Below are 17,710 nucleotides of genomic sequence, written 5' to 3'. Positions count from 1 at the left end.
GCATCTGAAGCTGAATAACAAAAGTAAATGGGTGCACATTTTATAAATAAAATCAATTTTCAAAAATTCTGAACTAATCTGAAACTTTTTAATATAATTTATTGTTATGACTGGATTTTACTTCTGTTTTACAAGTTTAATATTTTTTTTAAAGTACTACAATTATAGATATTACCATGACACTATGTTTCATGTTCTCCTAGTATTATAATGAATCAACACATGGATATTCATTTCTCAGCCAGTACAAACAATAGGTATAAAATAAGTATGGTCAGCACAAAGGTTTACACCTCTGGGAAACCTGGTCATTACACACCCCTCCAGTCATGACTAATGCCATCTTCCCTTGCCTGTTGGGTTGTCTCTATCTTGGAAGATGACCTAGACATCCAGTGAAGACAGGCAACCTGATTTGCACCTTCTCTTCAAGAGGCTCCGCCTCTTTTCTAAATTCTTAGGGTTTGTAGAACTTTGTCTGTGGCAATCAGATTAATTTAACCCTATGAGAAATGTGCATGGGCTCTCTCTGGAAAGTGCTCTATAAAATTTAATGAAAAAAATTAACATTTCTTTTGAATTAAATAAACAAAAGGGTTTCATTCTGTATTTAATTCTATACATTTTTCAGGAAGTTTTTACAAAACCATAGTTTTCATATACAGTTTTCTATCATACGAGTTATTAACTGACCAGCAATCCTTAATCTGATCCTTCGAATAAGGAGATAGATTGGTTTAGATGAGAGAGCTTGCAGGCTAAAAAACCTGGATCCTTTTCTCAATTCTGTCACTTGCCTACTGTGAAGTTGGACAACCAACTTCCGCTCTGGGCCCCGGTTCCTCCCACTTATTTTTCTGTTTTGTCCCCATAGGTGTATGTGTACAGCAGTAATTCCACGAGACTTGACTGGGGCCTCTATGTACTATAACAGCACTGAACAGTACTGAACAATATGCACGGACTCAGTGAACATCACCACGGAAGAAAAGACTATGTATGACAAGTGAAGAATGGATATGGAAAAATATGATAGCAGCTCAACCAAAATAATTTAAATCACTGAAAGAGAGTGAGGTTTAACTAACTTTGGCCAAATGGAATGCAATGCCTCAAAAGTATACTAATTAAAAAGCAGAAGCTGTATTAACAGGAAAACAGAAAATGACACCTTGTTATTTTCAACACCTGAGAAACTTTTTAGACAGCAAATACTACTAGAATCACTAGATTTAATTCAAGATATTAAAACTGACTACAGTCCACAACAACACCTGGTGAGAGTAACAACTGCTTATCAGCAACATTTTCCTGCCATTTATCTATTCAGGTGACACTCTGTAAAAGCAAGAGCCAAATAGTCTGAATAAGGTATGACCCCTGCCCCACCTTCATCCACCTGGCAACATTACGACGTCAAGTCACAGACATGCCACTAATAACAGGCATTGATTGTATTTTTTTAACATTTATCTATACACTATAATAAAAGATGTGCCCATTACTTTGGATAACACCATAGTCAAATAAAAATTAAAGTTAAATGCTAAAACTAATTATGTTTTTATTGGCACATTAGTCTTTCAAAACATGGCCATTCTAGTTATTTCAGTAATATGCTGCCTTTAGCATTAAGAGCCAAACATTTTTGCCAAAGAGTTAAAGCAGACACTTGTTTCTCTTACATTCTTAATTCATAAAACTTCAAATAAGTCCTCTGAAAAGAAGAGAAGTGGTGTGCTCTAGTGACTTAGAAAAAATACAATTACTGCCTTATAAATTCAAGATAATCTGCTCATTATTCATAAAGCCTTCATTTGTTTACAAATTGCATCATAGCACTATGTATTTTGACAAAGAACTTGCAATAGTCTTTTCATTATTATAGCCATCTTCACTGGATTGCTGCCAATAGCATCTATGGAACGTTTTGCTACTCCTGTTTGTCAGACAGAAAACATTAATGTGATACCATAAAATTCTTCACTAATTAGCTACATGCTGTGAGCACTGTTCAGGCAAAGACATCTTAAGCTGAGGGGAATCAAGAGTATAGATTGCAGGATTTGGCTTTTAATAAGCTTTCAAACACAAAAAAACAACAGAAAACTATGCATCCTGATAAATGAAACATGAATAACATTTTCATCCATGCACTTATGCAGGCTTGGCAGAATTCAAAATTTTTTAAATATAATTTTGATGCCTAAAAATTGATGTTTATTTTTAAGCATTTATTTTTATTAATTTAAATGTTTAGGATTGAACGATATTAGGGATGTGGGGGCATGGGCATGCATGCATGCATGTGTATGTGTGAGCGCACACACACCCACACCCCCCTGCATTTTCCTCTGAGCCAGCACAAAGGAGGCACAGGGGAAGCTCTTTTGCCCCCAGACCCTCAGCCCAGGAGAAGGTCCCTGCCCCATGGCACCCCCTGCTCCCCAGCAAGGAAACCTCTAGCTGAGGCAGTGGCATTTGTTCCCTGCAACCGGTGGCTCACTCTTTCCATCAGCTCCTGCCTGAGTTTGTAAGGGAGGGCCCAGCTGGCTGGCACCTTGCAGGAACTGAGATGAGGAGGCAGGGGACAGGGCAGACACACTGCCCAGCCTGCCCCCAGCCACTGTCCGCCCCTCCCCTACCCGGACTCCTCTGAATACTACAGTGGCAGCCTATTGTTACAAGCTCTTTCTATAAATTTTGATTGTTAATGATGGAAACGTTTTGTCGTTAGAGTGTGAGGTGAATTCACCATTTATCAACACCTATGGATAAAAATTGAATCCTGCCAAGGATACTATGCCATTGGCAGATACTAATCGGAGTGGGCCACACATTAGAAATACAGTATTAAGAGATATGTTGGGGAAGGGGGGCGGGGAACAGAGGTCCCTGCAATTGAGAATGGCAAATGCAAGGCATATTGACTAGCAATTCCACCAGCAGCAGAGGCTCACAAAATCAGGGCCACAGCTTCATTTCTCTCTATAACCTGGCAACAGTACACGGAGGCTATAAAGAGATGTCTTCTTTGGAGTGCAGTCAGCTGTGATGGGATGTGTCCCAGCATGGGTGATTCACTTCACTGGGCAGCACAGATGATTCCCACTGTCCCGAGTCAGGGTCCACCTGTCCACAGCAGCTGGAGCGTATGGGCAGCTCTGGGCTGTGCCCACTCTCCCACTATAAAGAAAACAGACATCCACCACAAAAGAGAGGCACAATTATTTACTACCTATTCACGCAGCCATGAATTTGGACATTTGTGGCATGGATGTCTGTTTGCTTGGGCTCTGTGCCACCATAAACATTTTTATGGTGGCACAAAGGTGACATCTGTTTGCAGCCTTTGTGGGAAGTGGGGAAAGGAAAGAAGCAGAGTTCTGGCCATATCTATTACATTGCTGTAATGAACTTTGATGTGAAGTATAGTCTACCATTCTGGTTCCCTTACAGACATTATAGGTTTACTTAGAAGGTGTGCTTCTTGCCCCCTATCCATGTTGTAACTCTGTCTTTTACCCAGTTTTCAGAGGTGCTACATACCCATTCCTCCCACACTGTCTTGGAAAAAGTAGGCATTTACCAGCTAGGGGGATTTAAAAATAAGTGAAACCATCAGCCTCTGCTAAGAGAATGAAACACTCCAGAAACAAACAATTCTGCTAGAGGAAATGGATTTCTCAGTTGTACCTTTTACTATAGATGAAGCCAAAAGGCCATTAGTCAACAATGCAATTTTTCCCCATATCTGAAAGCCCATGGGGAGCTTCTGGAGTTAAGATTCACCCCTTCTTATTCTCAGTTAAAAACCCTTGAGACACACCAGATGGCAGTTAGCTTGGCTACATTAGAGAAAAGCACTCTAATTGTACGCTTTTTGTTATCAATTTGTGATAAACAGTTACAAAAAAAAAAAAAGATTTTTCCACGTCACAGAATAGCTGGCATATTGCTCTTTACAAGTTTCACGTCAGAGGCAGCCTTTAAATTCTGCATATATTCCCTCAAGATCTTAAAACGACACCTGAGGCTAAAGCTAAAGAATTAGATTTTAAAAACTGTGGAAGAATCCAAGATAGATATTACCTGACAGAAGAGAGAGAGAGCTATTCCTGAAGTGTTATGTCAGTATCTCCAGAAAAATTGCTACTTGTGTCAGGCTCTGGATAAAATACATTAGGCGATTAATATGGGGGTAGCGGGGTGAGGGGCAGTGTTTAATCATTTGGGCTATACAATAACAGTGTTTTCTGAAAATCCTGGTGACTGCTTGGATCCCCAGGACATACCCTTGATGTGCCTACCATCTCCAGATTATTTAAAGCATATGAAGCTGAGCATCAGGAAGGGGATGAAACATGTACAGCAGGGTTCTTCAATCCTTTATCAAAAACAATTTGAGGGAGGAACAAATATTCAAAGAAGGAATATGCTGCAGAACTGTGCATCAATAGCATTTCCTTAAAACAGTTTCTCTCTCAAAATTATTTCTTTTTTTCCAATAGGTAGAACAGATAGAATACAGTATTTTAAGAACTTTCAGTTATATTTAATTGATACATCTGAAAGTCTAACAATTTAAAAAAATGTTTGAAAGCATTTAGGATAGTGGAATGCATCTCAATATATCCAGGCTCTAAATTCCTGTTTGAGCACCCATGTCTGGCCTTTAACGTTTCTGTTTCTTAGCTTATCCACTTACGATCCAAAGATACTAATACACCTGGATTTATATTGGGATTTATTCATTAAATGTCTGCAAAACGGCTTCGAGATTGTTGGACAAGAAGTAGTACTAGTTATTTTGATTTAGCTGCTGAATTGGTTTATAACAATTGCTGCTACAAAAATCTGGCCCAGGAGAGCCACCATTTGGGGGGAAATCGCTTTACAGTATTCTCAATTTAATTTTTTAATATCTTCAGTTGTAGCCTTACTTTGTTTTCTAGCATTATCCTCTAATATAGCATTAAAATGAGCTTCTCTGTGAAATTAATAAAAAAATATTAAGATTCAGATATACTATAATGTTTTATCTTCATTTGAAATATAACCAGTATAAACTCTCAAACACTACTTTTTCTTTCCCTCTTACAATTTTTTTTAGTACCTATATTCTGCAGCTATCTAAGGCTTTATATATTAGGACTTATGTGAAAGTACCAAATTTAGTTATTTTATTTCACCATATTTCAGTTGTTTTAACACACCCCTATAACTAGTAATAAGTTTGACTATTAATAATAATAGTCAATTTCATAGCTGACTTAACAATCAGTTATTTCAGCAATAATTATCGTCACCTGAAAACAAAATGAAAGTGCATCTCCACTTCCTTCATAAAACAGCACAACTCTCAACTTCTAAAGAGCATGAGAGAGAGCATCAAAAAATCTGATACTTTTGGAAACCCGGAAGGCGTCTATAAGCTTTTGCTAATTTAACAAAGTCCAACTATTCTGCCATCTTAAAGATATCATATCTCATTCAACTAAGGACTGTATCTTTTTAAAACATTTTATCACATGTTCAGTGTTGTCTTAGTGATCAAAATAAAACAAAAAATCAACATGAAAACAACTGGTGATGCATAATAATACATGATAATGCTGAGGTTCACTATTACTATGATGATATTGTGCTTGCATTGTTATTAACAACTGCCCCAAAGACAACCCAGCGACTACCCAAAAACAGATGTGCTTAGATTTCGTTCTTTTAGATAAAAGAATGAAAACTGTACTTGGTAACTATAAAGTGCAAAGACAACACTCTCAAAATAGACTCAGCAGAGCTGGACAAATAGTTTCCTTCTCAATCAACAAACACTATATGTCCTTGTAACTTAAGAAAAAGGCCTCTGCTGTGTGCATGCTACTATAGCTCTTAAGTCCCTGAAAAAATATGAAGCATGGATGGATCCTTAGGCTCTGACTTTTTATTTTTGCTGGTGGATGCCTGCAGGCATTTAAAAAACCACCCCCAAAAACAGCACTTTAACTTGGCAGAAAAGCAGTGCACATTACTTCTACCCAGCTCTGCAGTGTCTGTAAAGATTAGGTGCTTTAAGTGGAGTTTATTGGCACTTATCTAATTGCTGACTGAATGAGCTTTAGTTAAAAGCACCAAAAACCCTTGCTGAAGTGCCCAATCTTTACAGACACTACAGAGTTGGGTTGAAGTAACACACTGCTACTTCTGGTAAAGCATGGGTTTTTTTCTTTTTCTTTTATTTTTTTTAAATTTTTTTTTTACATCTACAGGCAGCTTTGCGGGTGCTGAGCACCCACTAATTTTTTTCAGTGGGTGCTTGAACCCTGGAACACCCATGGAATCAGCACCTATCCAGGGATCAATTTTGTCATGTTTGGAGGAGCAGCAACTCGAAAACAGATCAAAGAAAGAAAGATGAATGCAGAACTTGAAATTAGGAAATGCTCCTTAGTTTTATTCCCAGATCACCCACCAGTAACTTAAGCAGCAGGAATTGGAGATGTCACTCACCACCCCATGCTTGTCCTCAGCAGTTAGTTGAACAGCACTTCTTTCTTCTTCTTTCTTAATCAGCCTCTCATACAAATCACTGACGATGAATGAGGGGTAGTATCTATCCTTCAGGGTTCCATGAACAGCAGTCTGAATTTTATAGAATACCTCAATGCCTTTATTACCCACAAGGCTTTGCTGTATTTCTTTGTAAAGTGATTTTTCCACAGGGATTTCTTTGCTTTCCACAAAAAATTTTTGATAAATTTCGCTCACCAGTTGAGGTATTTCAGTCTGAGAAATTGGGGGGGGGGAGGTGAAAAACAAACAAAAAACAAACCTTTAAATATATCAGTCCTCGAAATCCTGATGCATTTAATATGAAAAAGGCTGAACTAGCTAAACTCATGCCAAGGCATGTGAATACACATCTCAGCTGCTTTGCTTGTGCACCCATGCAGAGATGTCAGTTTTACAGGTGACATAAGTCTTCAAAACAGAGGACCTGCCAAGCCCTAAGAAGACTTAATCTCTACATAAATTATGTGCATCAAATTTTGTATCATATTTAAAGGACTCTGTACCATACTTGCACTCTGCTTACCGTTTTAATTAGAACAGAAGGAACGCATCATTGTGGTAGTTTTCTTAGCTTCTAGCTTTAACTGGGCAAACAAATTCTCTTCCTACAAAATATTTTGTTTTTCATGCAACTATAAATAGTGTTGGTTTTTTGAGAGAGAAAACACCACAATATATATGCACACAGATAGATATGGACACACACTTCCAATGTGCACAAAAGAAGGTACAGGGATAAAAAATTACTCTGCCAAGGAAAAAAAGAGGGTGTGGGGAAGCTAATCTGCAACCATTTCCCTGATGGTATCAGATGACCCAGGTATCATGCAGAAGAAGAGTTCCATGGACCATCATAAGCATAAAATGTAGAACCTCTTTAAAAAAGAGCAGACATGAGTCAGGGCATTAAAACACACAAGGCCATCATAGTTAATAGGTCTGGGAGTAATTAGCAGCACTTCTGAGCTGTACACAAACAATTTCTACGTGTGTTAGATACTTGTTTTACGGACAAACCACAGTCTGTAGTCATCCAGTAACTATTCAGTCCAACCATATCTTATACTGCTCATTATTCATGGTATCAGCTAACACCAGCTGAAGTTACCCACTTTCTACCAAGAGAACTGTCATTCTCCTGGTAGAAAACAGATGCTCAGGTTTTTTTTTCCTTGAGCACCAAAAGTAGCCGCTCCAGGCAAAAAATAACCCAGGAACAATTATGGTTAAATTGCTCCCCGTTTTTCCTGGGATACTGAACATCTGCACATTTTTCCCCAACTTAACTCTTTCTGGGGACAAGAAGTGTGGAGCTGGGGGAAAGCTTTCCAAGCCTTTTCAAGATCAGGGTCACCCACCCTAGTCTAGAGAAAGTATGGGGGCAGCTGCTCTCCTCCTGCCCATCTACAGAAGAGGAAGGGAGGAGAACACCCAAGTGCTCCATGCTTACTTCTCACACCAGAGTTCTTTGCAGTGCCATTCCCTCTGTCTAGCAGCCTGGTACCAAGTGAAGACTACATCCTCCCCATTCAGCTGAGCAGCAAGGGTGGCAATTGAAAATCTTGCATGGGCCGCAGCTCTTGGCTGCACTGGCTTCCCCTTGCATCCCCACCCCACTGCTCAGCTGAACTAAAAGGAGGCAATTTAAAAGCTGCAGGGACCAGGAGTCATTCTTGAAGAAAGCCTCCCAAGCCTGGGCTCCAAACCCCTGCAGATTCCCCATGTCTCCCCTGCTACTCAGCTGAACAACAGAGAGCCATTTAAAAGCTGAAGGGGTCAGCAGCCTGGCATGCAGAGACTTTCCCCAAGCCCAGCTCCCAGCCCTGCCAGCTTCCCCTTGCTGTACAGAAGCAGAATAGGGCAAGGCAGGCTGCTGCACCACAATGGCAAGGCTTGGGACTCTTGCCACCACAGCAAAATGGCCCTTCCTGGGTTAGTCTGGAGCAGGTTGCTGTGACCCTGCACTAAGGATCCCCTTGCTGCGACAGCTGAGAGCATCCCTCGGCCTCCCTGCACTCCTCCAGATCAGTCTGGAGGAATGCAAGGAGTCAAGGTGGATAAAAATCAATCAGATTTTTATTTAAATCAGATTTTTTGATTTAACTGCATTTTTATTTTAAAGGTGCTTTTGAAAAAAAATAAACATATAATGATAGTTTTAATTTGAGATAGGTTAAAGCTTAAAGATATCATCATGAAACATCGACTATAACTTCTAATTGTATACCATTTGAGACAGGATATTAATGTAACCCTTTTATAAGTTTTATAAATAGGTCACAACAGGCCATGGGCTATATTACAGGCCCAATCCTATGGGTTCCCAGAAGCTCCTCTACAGATTAGTAAAGAAAACCTCTCTACCTAACGGGACTCAGTACTCAGTCTAGAAGATCCCATTAGGTATCTCTGTGATGATTAGTTTCAGTTCTCAAACTATGAATTTATGTCTCCAAAGATCATAAGCAGACAAGGTTCTTTGGGTGAACATGGTATCTTTTATTAAACCAAATAAATTGTTGGAAAAATTGTTCTTTGCAAGCTTTCAGGCACAAACAACCTTCTTCAGGCATAGGGAGAGGTTGTCGGCTCCAAAGACAACATCCTTGTTAACAGCATTATATGGTGATGAGAGATGACAGACCTGATTACCCACTCATCTCCACTATTGTCTCTTTGCAAGTTTGTGTACACAGTCAAGACCTTACCTTTCTCTAAAAGTGCAAAGTTTCAAGAAGTTAAATGAATAAAGGATATCAAAACAACAAGAATGCACTTTTTGTAGAAAACAATAATTAAACCGGGGCTTCCTAAACACTGATTTAAATTGTTATTTAAATCATTGTTTAAATCTATTTGATTTAAATCATACTCCCCTGCAAGGAGTGGAGCTAATTCTCCTGCAGGGGAAAGCTGGAAGGATTCCTGTCATGGGAGAATGCCCACCCAGTCTCCTGCCAGTCAGTTGATTGGTGCAACTGGGGCAGTGGGGGGCATTCTCCCAGGGCTAGAACCCTTCCAGGACTGCCACCTGACAGCCTGCCCCCTTCCTAGGCAGAGTGGAGGGCAGACTGTCAATTAATGAGCTGCCCTACAGGCAGGAGTGACTCAGGAAGCAGCCTCCTAGAGCCCCCCTAGCTGGAAAGCTTGTCTGTGAAGCTAGCCAGCCATGGGGCTGGAGGAACATTTGAACAGTCCAGCTCCCAGGCTATTTTCCTACCTGAAGATATTTCTTCCAGTAGAAAAAAAATGTTTGTATGTAGCCCAAGCTAAATGGTATTGTTTCTCCTACTTAACTTGATGTATAAAAAAAACCCAACCAAAACAGCACCATAATAAAAAGACAGTGAATAACAAGTAAGTGATACTTAGAATGAAAAGTTATTTTCATTCTAAGTGATACTTAGAATGAAAAGTTATTAAAAGTTCATTTTGATATGAATCCAGAAAGTTTTACCAACCAAGTTCACAACTATAAACCTGGTTGCCACAAGGTTCAAACAACAAATAATCCTAGCACATTTGTTACCTCCATTTTTCAAAGCTGGCTTCTTGTAAACTTAAAAGATATTTTCCTAGCTCCGTTTATGCATCTACATACCCCACTATTAGCAGACCCTAGAATGCAGATCTTACAGTACACTGTTCTTTCCCTAACAGTATATACACTACTTTTTTATTAGAAAAACTAACTACACTACTCACATGCAAGGAAGGGGGAATCTTAAAGGAAAAACAAGCAAACTTCTGTTTATATGAATTAAATAGTCATACAGAGTAAATATCCTTTTATTTATAATGGGCTAGGGAGGGCAAGAAATTGGGCCCACGGTGAGCAGAAGAACAGGAATGGCATAGTAATTTGGCAGTCAAAACATTTCTAAAAGTAAGGAGGGCCTGGACACAGAACATTTACATCACTGTAGCCTGTGTGTAAAAAAAAGGAGTGCACACACAACATTTAATCCTATTCTGGTATACCTTACTCTGATCTGGTGTAGAGTTATATCAGGAAAAACTAGGATAAGACTACACTACTACAAGTATCATGCATTAGCTCTTGTCCAAGACTAACCATTTGCTCAGTACAAACAAGCTATTACCTGCTCCCCAAAACCATTTAGTAGCGATGTGTTACAACAGCACATACTACAGCTATCCTGGGTCATTTATCTGCTCAGTACACTGATGTAATCTGCATCAGTGTCCTAAATTGATAAAAAGTTACACCAGTGTTAATGCACTGTGCATCCAGGCCCCTACACTAGATACATCATAATAACTGACCTAGCAGTGAGGTAGGAGTAGTTATACTGCAAATATTTCACTATGAATTAAGAAAGGCACCTAAAACAGGAATTCTAAAAACCAAGGCAATGACATAAATAGGTTGACATAATAAATTGCCTAGTCCCAGCCTGTGCAGTAGGAGCAGTGCTGATTTCTAGACTGATGAAAAAAAGAAAACGTTAACACGGAAGCAATTTCTTATAAATTTAGCAGCAGAATCTCACCATGTAAAGACTATTTCATTAATAAGCCCTCACTCATGTATTTGTCACTACCCTTACCTTGTTAGCATTCTTCAAATACTCCACAGATTCCCAAAGACTAATTAAAGCCCTCTTATCCATCCTCTCCATGTATACACGAAAGTGTTTTCGGTAAGATGGATTGGCCAAAATATCCTCAAACTGAAGAATCTGTAAAAGGCAAAATCCAGAGTAAAACACTGAAAAGGTAATTAGATGAGATGTATTGACAGCTGTTCACAATCCAAGCAGCTGGTTATAACCAGTTTAAGTGGATACACAGTAACAAATCCTCATGTTGAAATGGCCACACACAACTGGTTTAGGGATATGCTGAAAAGTCCTTATAAAAGCAACATGAAAAAGGCTGTCTACACAAAATTCCCCCTTGCTAACAGCTTGTTTTAATTAGGTTAGCTAACCTGGTGCTGACCACTGTTAAACTGTAGGAGAAACCTTCTCATCTTGGAATGCAAATCTGAAAAGAAAAGCAGCTGCTACTGCCTAATCAATGGGAACTTTGCCCATTTTAGGTGGGGTGATGAAGAAGGAATTGCCCATCTATATATGGCATTTCCATAACTTCTCCCATCTTTGGAAGAGGCACTTGTAGCCATATTGTGACCAAGACGGGAAAAAAAAATCCTGGACACATGCATCATTCACTCCTCACCACCCTGACAAATCATTCCACTCAGACGGATTCTATTAATTCTAATCTTCACCATTCAGGAGTCATGACAGACTGAAATTGTGTGCGTTTCGAGGAAAGCAAATGCACTGGACCCCTAGATTCAAAGTAAAGGAAACTGTCTTATTCTCTACAAAGTAATGTTCAAGGTTCACACCAGCTTCCGCAGCCAAAACCAATAGCTTAAATAGGGCCGGAGAACAGCATCAGCCCCTGGGTACCAACTTTGAAGGGGTGCCAAAAGTCATTCCCCACCTTCATGGAGGCACCAAGAGCAGTTTCACAGCACTGCTCTTGCAGAAGCAGCAACTGGAGCACAGACATATATTCGCCAGTGCACAGAGCCCTAATTAATGCCACTAACCCACTTAAAAAATTGGCATTTGGACCAGAAAGAGTCCTTACATCAACTTCTCCAACAACCCTCTGCTCAAGGCAGCACCACCCTCATCAAACTATCCCAGACTGTTTGTGTAAGCTGTACTTAAATATTTCCATTGACAGAGATTTCACAACCTCTTGGCAATTTGTTCCAGTGCTTAACAACCGTCCCAGTCTGAATCTAACCAAAATCTCCCTTGTTGCAATTTAAGATCAATTATTTCTTCTCCTAGCCTCTGAACAGAGAAAGAACCATCAATCACCACCCTATTTATAACAACTGTCTCTGTATTTGAATCCCAGTTTTTCCAATCTTTCCTCATGTGTCATGCTTTCATAGTTTCATAGATGTAGGGTCTGAAGGGACCTGAGCAGATCATCAAGTCCGCCCCCCTATGCTGGGCAGGAATGAATACTGGGTTCACATGACCCCAGGTAGGTAATTATCAAGCCTCCTTTTAAAGACCCCTAAGATAGGAGCCAGCACCACTTCCCTTGGAAGTTGGTTTCAGATCCTGACCGCTCTGACTGTGAAGTAGTGCCTCCTGACATGTAGCCTGAACCTACTCTCAATCAACTTGTGGCCATTATTCCTTGTTACTCCGGGAGGTGCTCAGGGGAACAGGGTCTCACCTGCTTTTTAGAGCTCTAATAATTTTTTGTGGCTCTCCTCCTGACTTTACAAAAGATGCAAACATATTGGAAAGTGCAGGGCTCAAGTACTCAAGAGAATGGAAGAACCACTTCCAAGGGCATATGACAAAAGTGATTATGGTCTCTATTACACTGCCATATCACCAACAATTTGAAGTTTATTTATGAAATGATTCCTCGATAAATGTAGTTGACTACTTTTTTGTCTGTCCTAAACCCCTGAACTCTGGGCCAAGTGCTTCATGTTTGCCTCAGCAGTTTCTAACTGACAAGGATGTGCTGCTTTCCCTTTCCTTCAGTTTTCTTAAACTATAATGTTCTGGAAGCTGGTTCTCACATTAAAAGCTATTCACATGTTTAATGACCTGTCTCTTGGAGCTCACTTGATAAATCTTCATCAATCCACTTGCTTAAGTGGGAAAAAGGCTTTTGCTGCAGCAATGATGATCAGAATGTCAAGTAAGAGAATATAAACATGACATTTTAAAGACTAGTCTTTGGGATTAGCTACAAACTCCCTTCATAAAATTCCAATCAATCAGTCTAATCTAGAAGGATAATTAATAGCCAAAATGGGAGGAGCAAAGTACATACAAAAACATGGAGGAGGAAAACCAGATAGAATCGTGTAACGGCATTTTCAGGTTGTATGCTGCAACAACCCAGCTTAGGAGCTAGGACCCAGCTACTGCCACTACTTTTTGCAACAGTATGTGGTTCAGTGAGAACTCCTAAGGCCACCATGGCTACAGAAAGAAGATGCACGTAAACCAATTTAAGGTATCAGAAACTGGTCTAAACCCGTAACACAACAGAAGTTCAGTGCACATAAACCAGTTTCAGAATGGCCAAAACTGGTTTAACATAAACCTGAACGTAGTATCTTTGGGTCAACCTGGTTTATGCAATTTCTGTCCCAGACCCCTTCCTAGTTTAAGTTAACCCAGTGTCCCCCAGCATCCCAGCATGCTTTTCAGCCCTGGGCTTTGCTGTGCTGTCTGCTCCAGAGAGCAGGGCTAGCCCTGCCCCTCTGTTCTCTAGCTGGAGCAGGGGCAAGGGCATGCTCAGAGTCAGCCCAGCATGACCCCTAAGGCTAAAGGAGCATGGAGGGGGCTTATTCTCCCACCCTCCAGGGACCGCACCTGGCCAGGTGAAGTAGGCCCTGTCAGGGTAACCTACCTTCTCCCCACTGCAGTGGCAAGGGGAAGAGTGTGATCAGAGCTGGCTGGCTGGCATGGCCCCACGATCTACCACCTTGCCAATGGCTGCAGCTGTGGCTGTGGGGCTGAGGTAGGCTGGCCCATGGGCGCTGCTGAGGGCAGACAGAGGGGTCAGCCAGGCTAGGCTGCAGGAGCAGGGCCCTTCCTAACCTGCTGCAGGGGAAGGGCCTGGTGAGGCCAGTCAGGCTAGGCTGTAGGGCCAGGACCCTTCCCAGCCATCTGTGGCTCTGTGACAGCATGGCCTGGAGGCACAGGCAGCCACTGGCCAGGCAATGGCACAGAGGCAACACCACTGCATCAGCCGGACTGGCCGTGTGAGATGCACTAATTGTGCCTGCAGCTGCCTGGGCCAGCTCGGAGGCACTGGAGGGCCCAGAGCCTGGCAAGCGCCCTCCGCAGGGGGCTCACGTTTCTGCCTCTGCTGCCATGCCCCCTGTCCATCACTGTGCAGCACCCAGCCAGCTGCAGCTGCACCAGAAGCTGTGAGATGGCTGGGGCCAGCAGTGCTGTTCTGTTTCCCATGCCTCAAGCTCCTGCAACTGGCTGCCTCCCCTGCCCCCGTCGCACTGCTCTGGGTGGGCAGGTGGGTGAACCAGTGGCTTCTTCCCTGTGGATGCAGCTCTGGCTCCAGCTCCTCCCAGCTGCCTTCCATCTGCTCTGCCCACTGAGCAGTTCTGCAGCGAGACTGAGTGAGTGGAAGGCAGCCAGGAGCTGGAGCTCGATCTCCCTGCACTAGGCAGAAGCCGCCAGGCTGAAGCTTCCACGCACCTGGAGCAACGCAGCAGGAGCAGGAGCCACAGCTGGGAGGTAAGGGGAGCAGAACAGCCCTGCCAGCCCCAGCCAGTGCACAGCTTTGGTGGAACTGTTCTCAGTGCGGCTGCAGCCAGCCAGGTGCTGCCATGCTCCCCTTGCCTCCAGTGGCTCCACCTTCTCCCACTCCTGCTGCACCACACTGCAGCTTCTGCCCAGTGCATGGAGATCCGCCTCAGCTCCATCTGCTCCCCGTGCGTGCCCACAGGGGCTGCTCATTGCACCAGGCAGGTGGAGAGGATGGAAGGTGACCAGCAGCTGGATCCAGAGCTCCATGCGCTGGGCAGAAGCTCCTGGGTTCAAGCTTCCTGCCTGTCCACCTAAAGCGGTGCATCAGGGCAGGGGTGACACAGGGGCAGGGTTGGCACAGCAGCAGCTGGAGGCGAAAGAGGCAGAACAGCCCCACTGGCCCCAGGTGTACACATCTTCTGGTGTGGCTATGGCCAGCTGGTTGCTGCAAAGGTAACAGGGGGCGGGGGGAGGAAGGGGGACAGGGTGGTGGATACATGAGTCCTCGTGGCAGGTGGCTGCTGGACTCCGTGCCTGCTGGCGGTTCTGCGTTGGCCTGGGCAGTCGCGGGCACAATTAACACGTCTCATGTGGCCAGTTGAGCTGCTAAGGCACCTGACTGCAGCTGCAGTGCGATTGCCCAGCCAGCTACCATCTGTGCCACCAGGCCAGGCTGTAACGGAGCCACAGCTGGCTGGGAAGTGCCTTGCAACCCCCTGCAGCCTGGCCCAGGCCAGCCCCTTCCCACCTCACTGCAGCTCCATAACAGCCTGGCCCAGCCTGGGAGCAGGAAGCCAGGAAAATCTACCTGCACAGCTCCCATAGCCCCAGCCTGAGCCACAGCCTGCTGGGAAGGGACCAACCCCCGTAGCCTGGCCTGGGCCAGCCCCTCCACATCCGCCTCAGCAGTGCCCGAAGGCCAGCCTGGCTCAGCCTTACAGCCCCAGCCCTGGGCAAGCACCGAACAGGGGGGAAAGCCAGGCAGACCCCAGCTGGGTTCACTCGTGCCCATGCCTGAGAGGGAAGACAGGGGAGTTTAATTCCCCTTCCTGCCCCACTTTGCCTGAGGCACTGGTTGGCTCATGTCTAGCCATGCCCCGCCCCACTCATTGACAAGTCTGGCAAGGGCTGCTTCCCCCCTCCCCACTCCAGGCACACCCTGGCTGGGGTCCCTGTAGGCCAGGGTGGGGGTTTAAACCTTTCCCCAGTCATACTCAGCAGCTTGCCAGGGGGCCTGGCCACACCCCCCAGGTCAGCTTCTCTCCAGCCTTGCAGCTGCTGCAAAAGGGAAGGGAGGGCTCCCTCTAGTGTTCTCCAGCTTTTAGCCTGAGCCATTGCAAGCAGGTGGCTGCATTTCTGGAATCAAAAGAGAATGTCTATTCAGTCGCAAATCAGTTCAATTGATACAAGTTAGACCAAGGGTGAGCAAAATGCAGCCCAAGGGCTGGATATGGCCCACCAGGCCATTCTATCTGGCCCACAGGGCCCCTAAAAAATTTAGAGAATTAATATTTATCTGCCCCTGACTGCCTATCATGTGGCCCTCGATGGCTTGCCAGAACTCAGTAAGTGGCCCTCTGCCCAAAATAATTGCCTGCCCCTGGGTTAGACTAACCTTCAAAGACTGAAACAATTCAGGCTCACACTTTTTGAATGTCTGTCCCTAGCCCACTTGTTTCCAAGGAAGAGCAGGGTAAACTTCTACCGGTGAAGCCCCTGCCTCTAAATATCACTGAAGTCCCGCATCTGTGGGCCAGGTCTGCAGGCTAACGGTTACCAACTGTTGTAATTCCTATAGATATCAGTCAAGAGGGCACAAATTCAGGACTTCAAGTAAAAAATAAGAACTAGTAAAAATGACATTTTGGGAAACACTGTTTACATAGAGTCTAAATTTGGCACAAAAAATAAAAACAAAAAACAAACCACCCCTGAACTTCACATGCAGAGCCCTGCCTGTTCTTGGAAATTCACAATTTAAAAGAAAACTAAGGGGGTGGGAAATAAAAATATCATTAATATTTTAATTATGATTCATCATGGTACAGGGCAAGAGTTGATTTTTTTGCCTGGGCTATTAAATATTTATCACGACTACAGTCCATGAGGGGAATACAATACATATACAATTCAAAATGTATTCTGCTGGAAGTCACCATCTTTCTGTTTTGAAACAGAATTCAATATCCTAATGCTTCAAAGCACATAAAGGAAGATTCTCATAAAACACCATTGCTCAGTATCAACACTGATTATACTACAGAGACCAAAGTTACATGCCCACACATGCATGGGTCACATGTACCAGCTCAAACCAAATATTTGGGGAGTAGGTCTTATCTTAGAATTATCAGCCACAACCATCCCTTTAAGCCTTAAGAAACACCTTCTGAAACAGCTTCAAGGATGGAGATAAAACTGTAAGCAACAACCCCTCAAGCCAACGAGCATGATAAATATGACACCCCTGGTAAGCAAAAGGCTTTGCCAAACTCCATGGAAGGATTTTTTAAATTTGCACAATAAAAGAAAATTATTTTAAAAACCTGTATTGATGGTATCTTACCCCATTTAAAATTAAATGCATTTATGGTACAGGAATGGGAAAACATTGAAGGGAGTGTGGCCAGTTGTAGGGATTCTACCACATATGGTGGACATGTCCCAGAATTCAAGTTCTGGAAGAAAGTGGGAGATACAGGGAGGAAAACAACAGGGTACTACTTATCAGATAACCCCCTAGTGTTCCTATCAAACCTTCCTGAGAACACTGTGACATATAAGAGTCGTAAGAAACTGATCACTCATCTTTTAGTGGCTGCAAGAATTACAACAGCAAA

At 43.0% G+C, this 17,710-nt stretch overlaps 1 protein-coding gene across 2 annotated transcripts in view; it reads right to left on the bottom strand.

Annotated features, from left to right (window-relative positions):
* SNX25 (sorting nexin 25) overlaps window positions 1–17,710 on the bottom strand; it is a 129,899-nt gene that overhangs the window by 30,203 nt on the left and 81,986 nt on the right. The window contains exons 8-9 of one of the 2 annotated variants that reach the window (XM_019534696.1): window positions 11,145–11,276; window positions 6,511–6,786 (exon numbers count right to left, since the gene is read on the bottom strand). In XM_019534696.1, the coding sequence (XP_019390241.1) occupies window positions 6,511–6,786; window positions 11,145–11,276 (408 nt within the window). The remainder of the gene's footprint in view (window positions 1–6,510; window positions 6,787–11,144; window positions 11,277–17,710) is intronic. The other variant, XM_019534697.1, reaches the window with a different exon arrangement.

This window comes from Crocodylus porosus, unplaced genomic scaffold (assembly GCF_001723895.1).
Source record: "Crocodylus porosus isolate Cpor-Errol unplaced genomic scaffold, CroPor_comp1, whole genome shotgun sequence".
In the NCBI taxonomy this organism is placed as follows: Eukaryota; Metazoa; Chordata; order Crocodylia; family Crocodylidae; genus Crocodylus; species Crocodylus porosus.
Note: the sequence above shows the minus strand (reverse complement) of the source record. Positions and strands in the feature narration are given on the sequence as shown.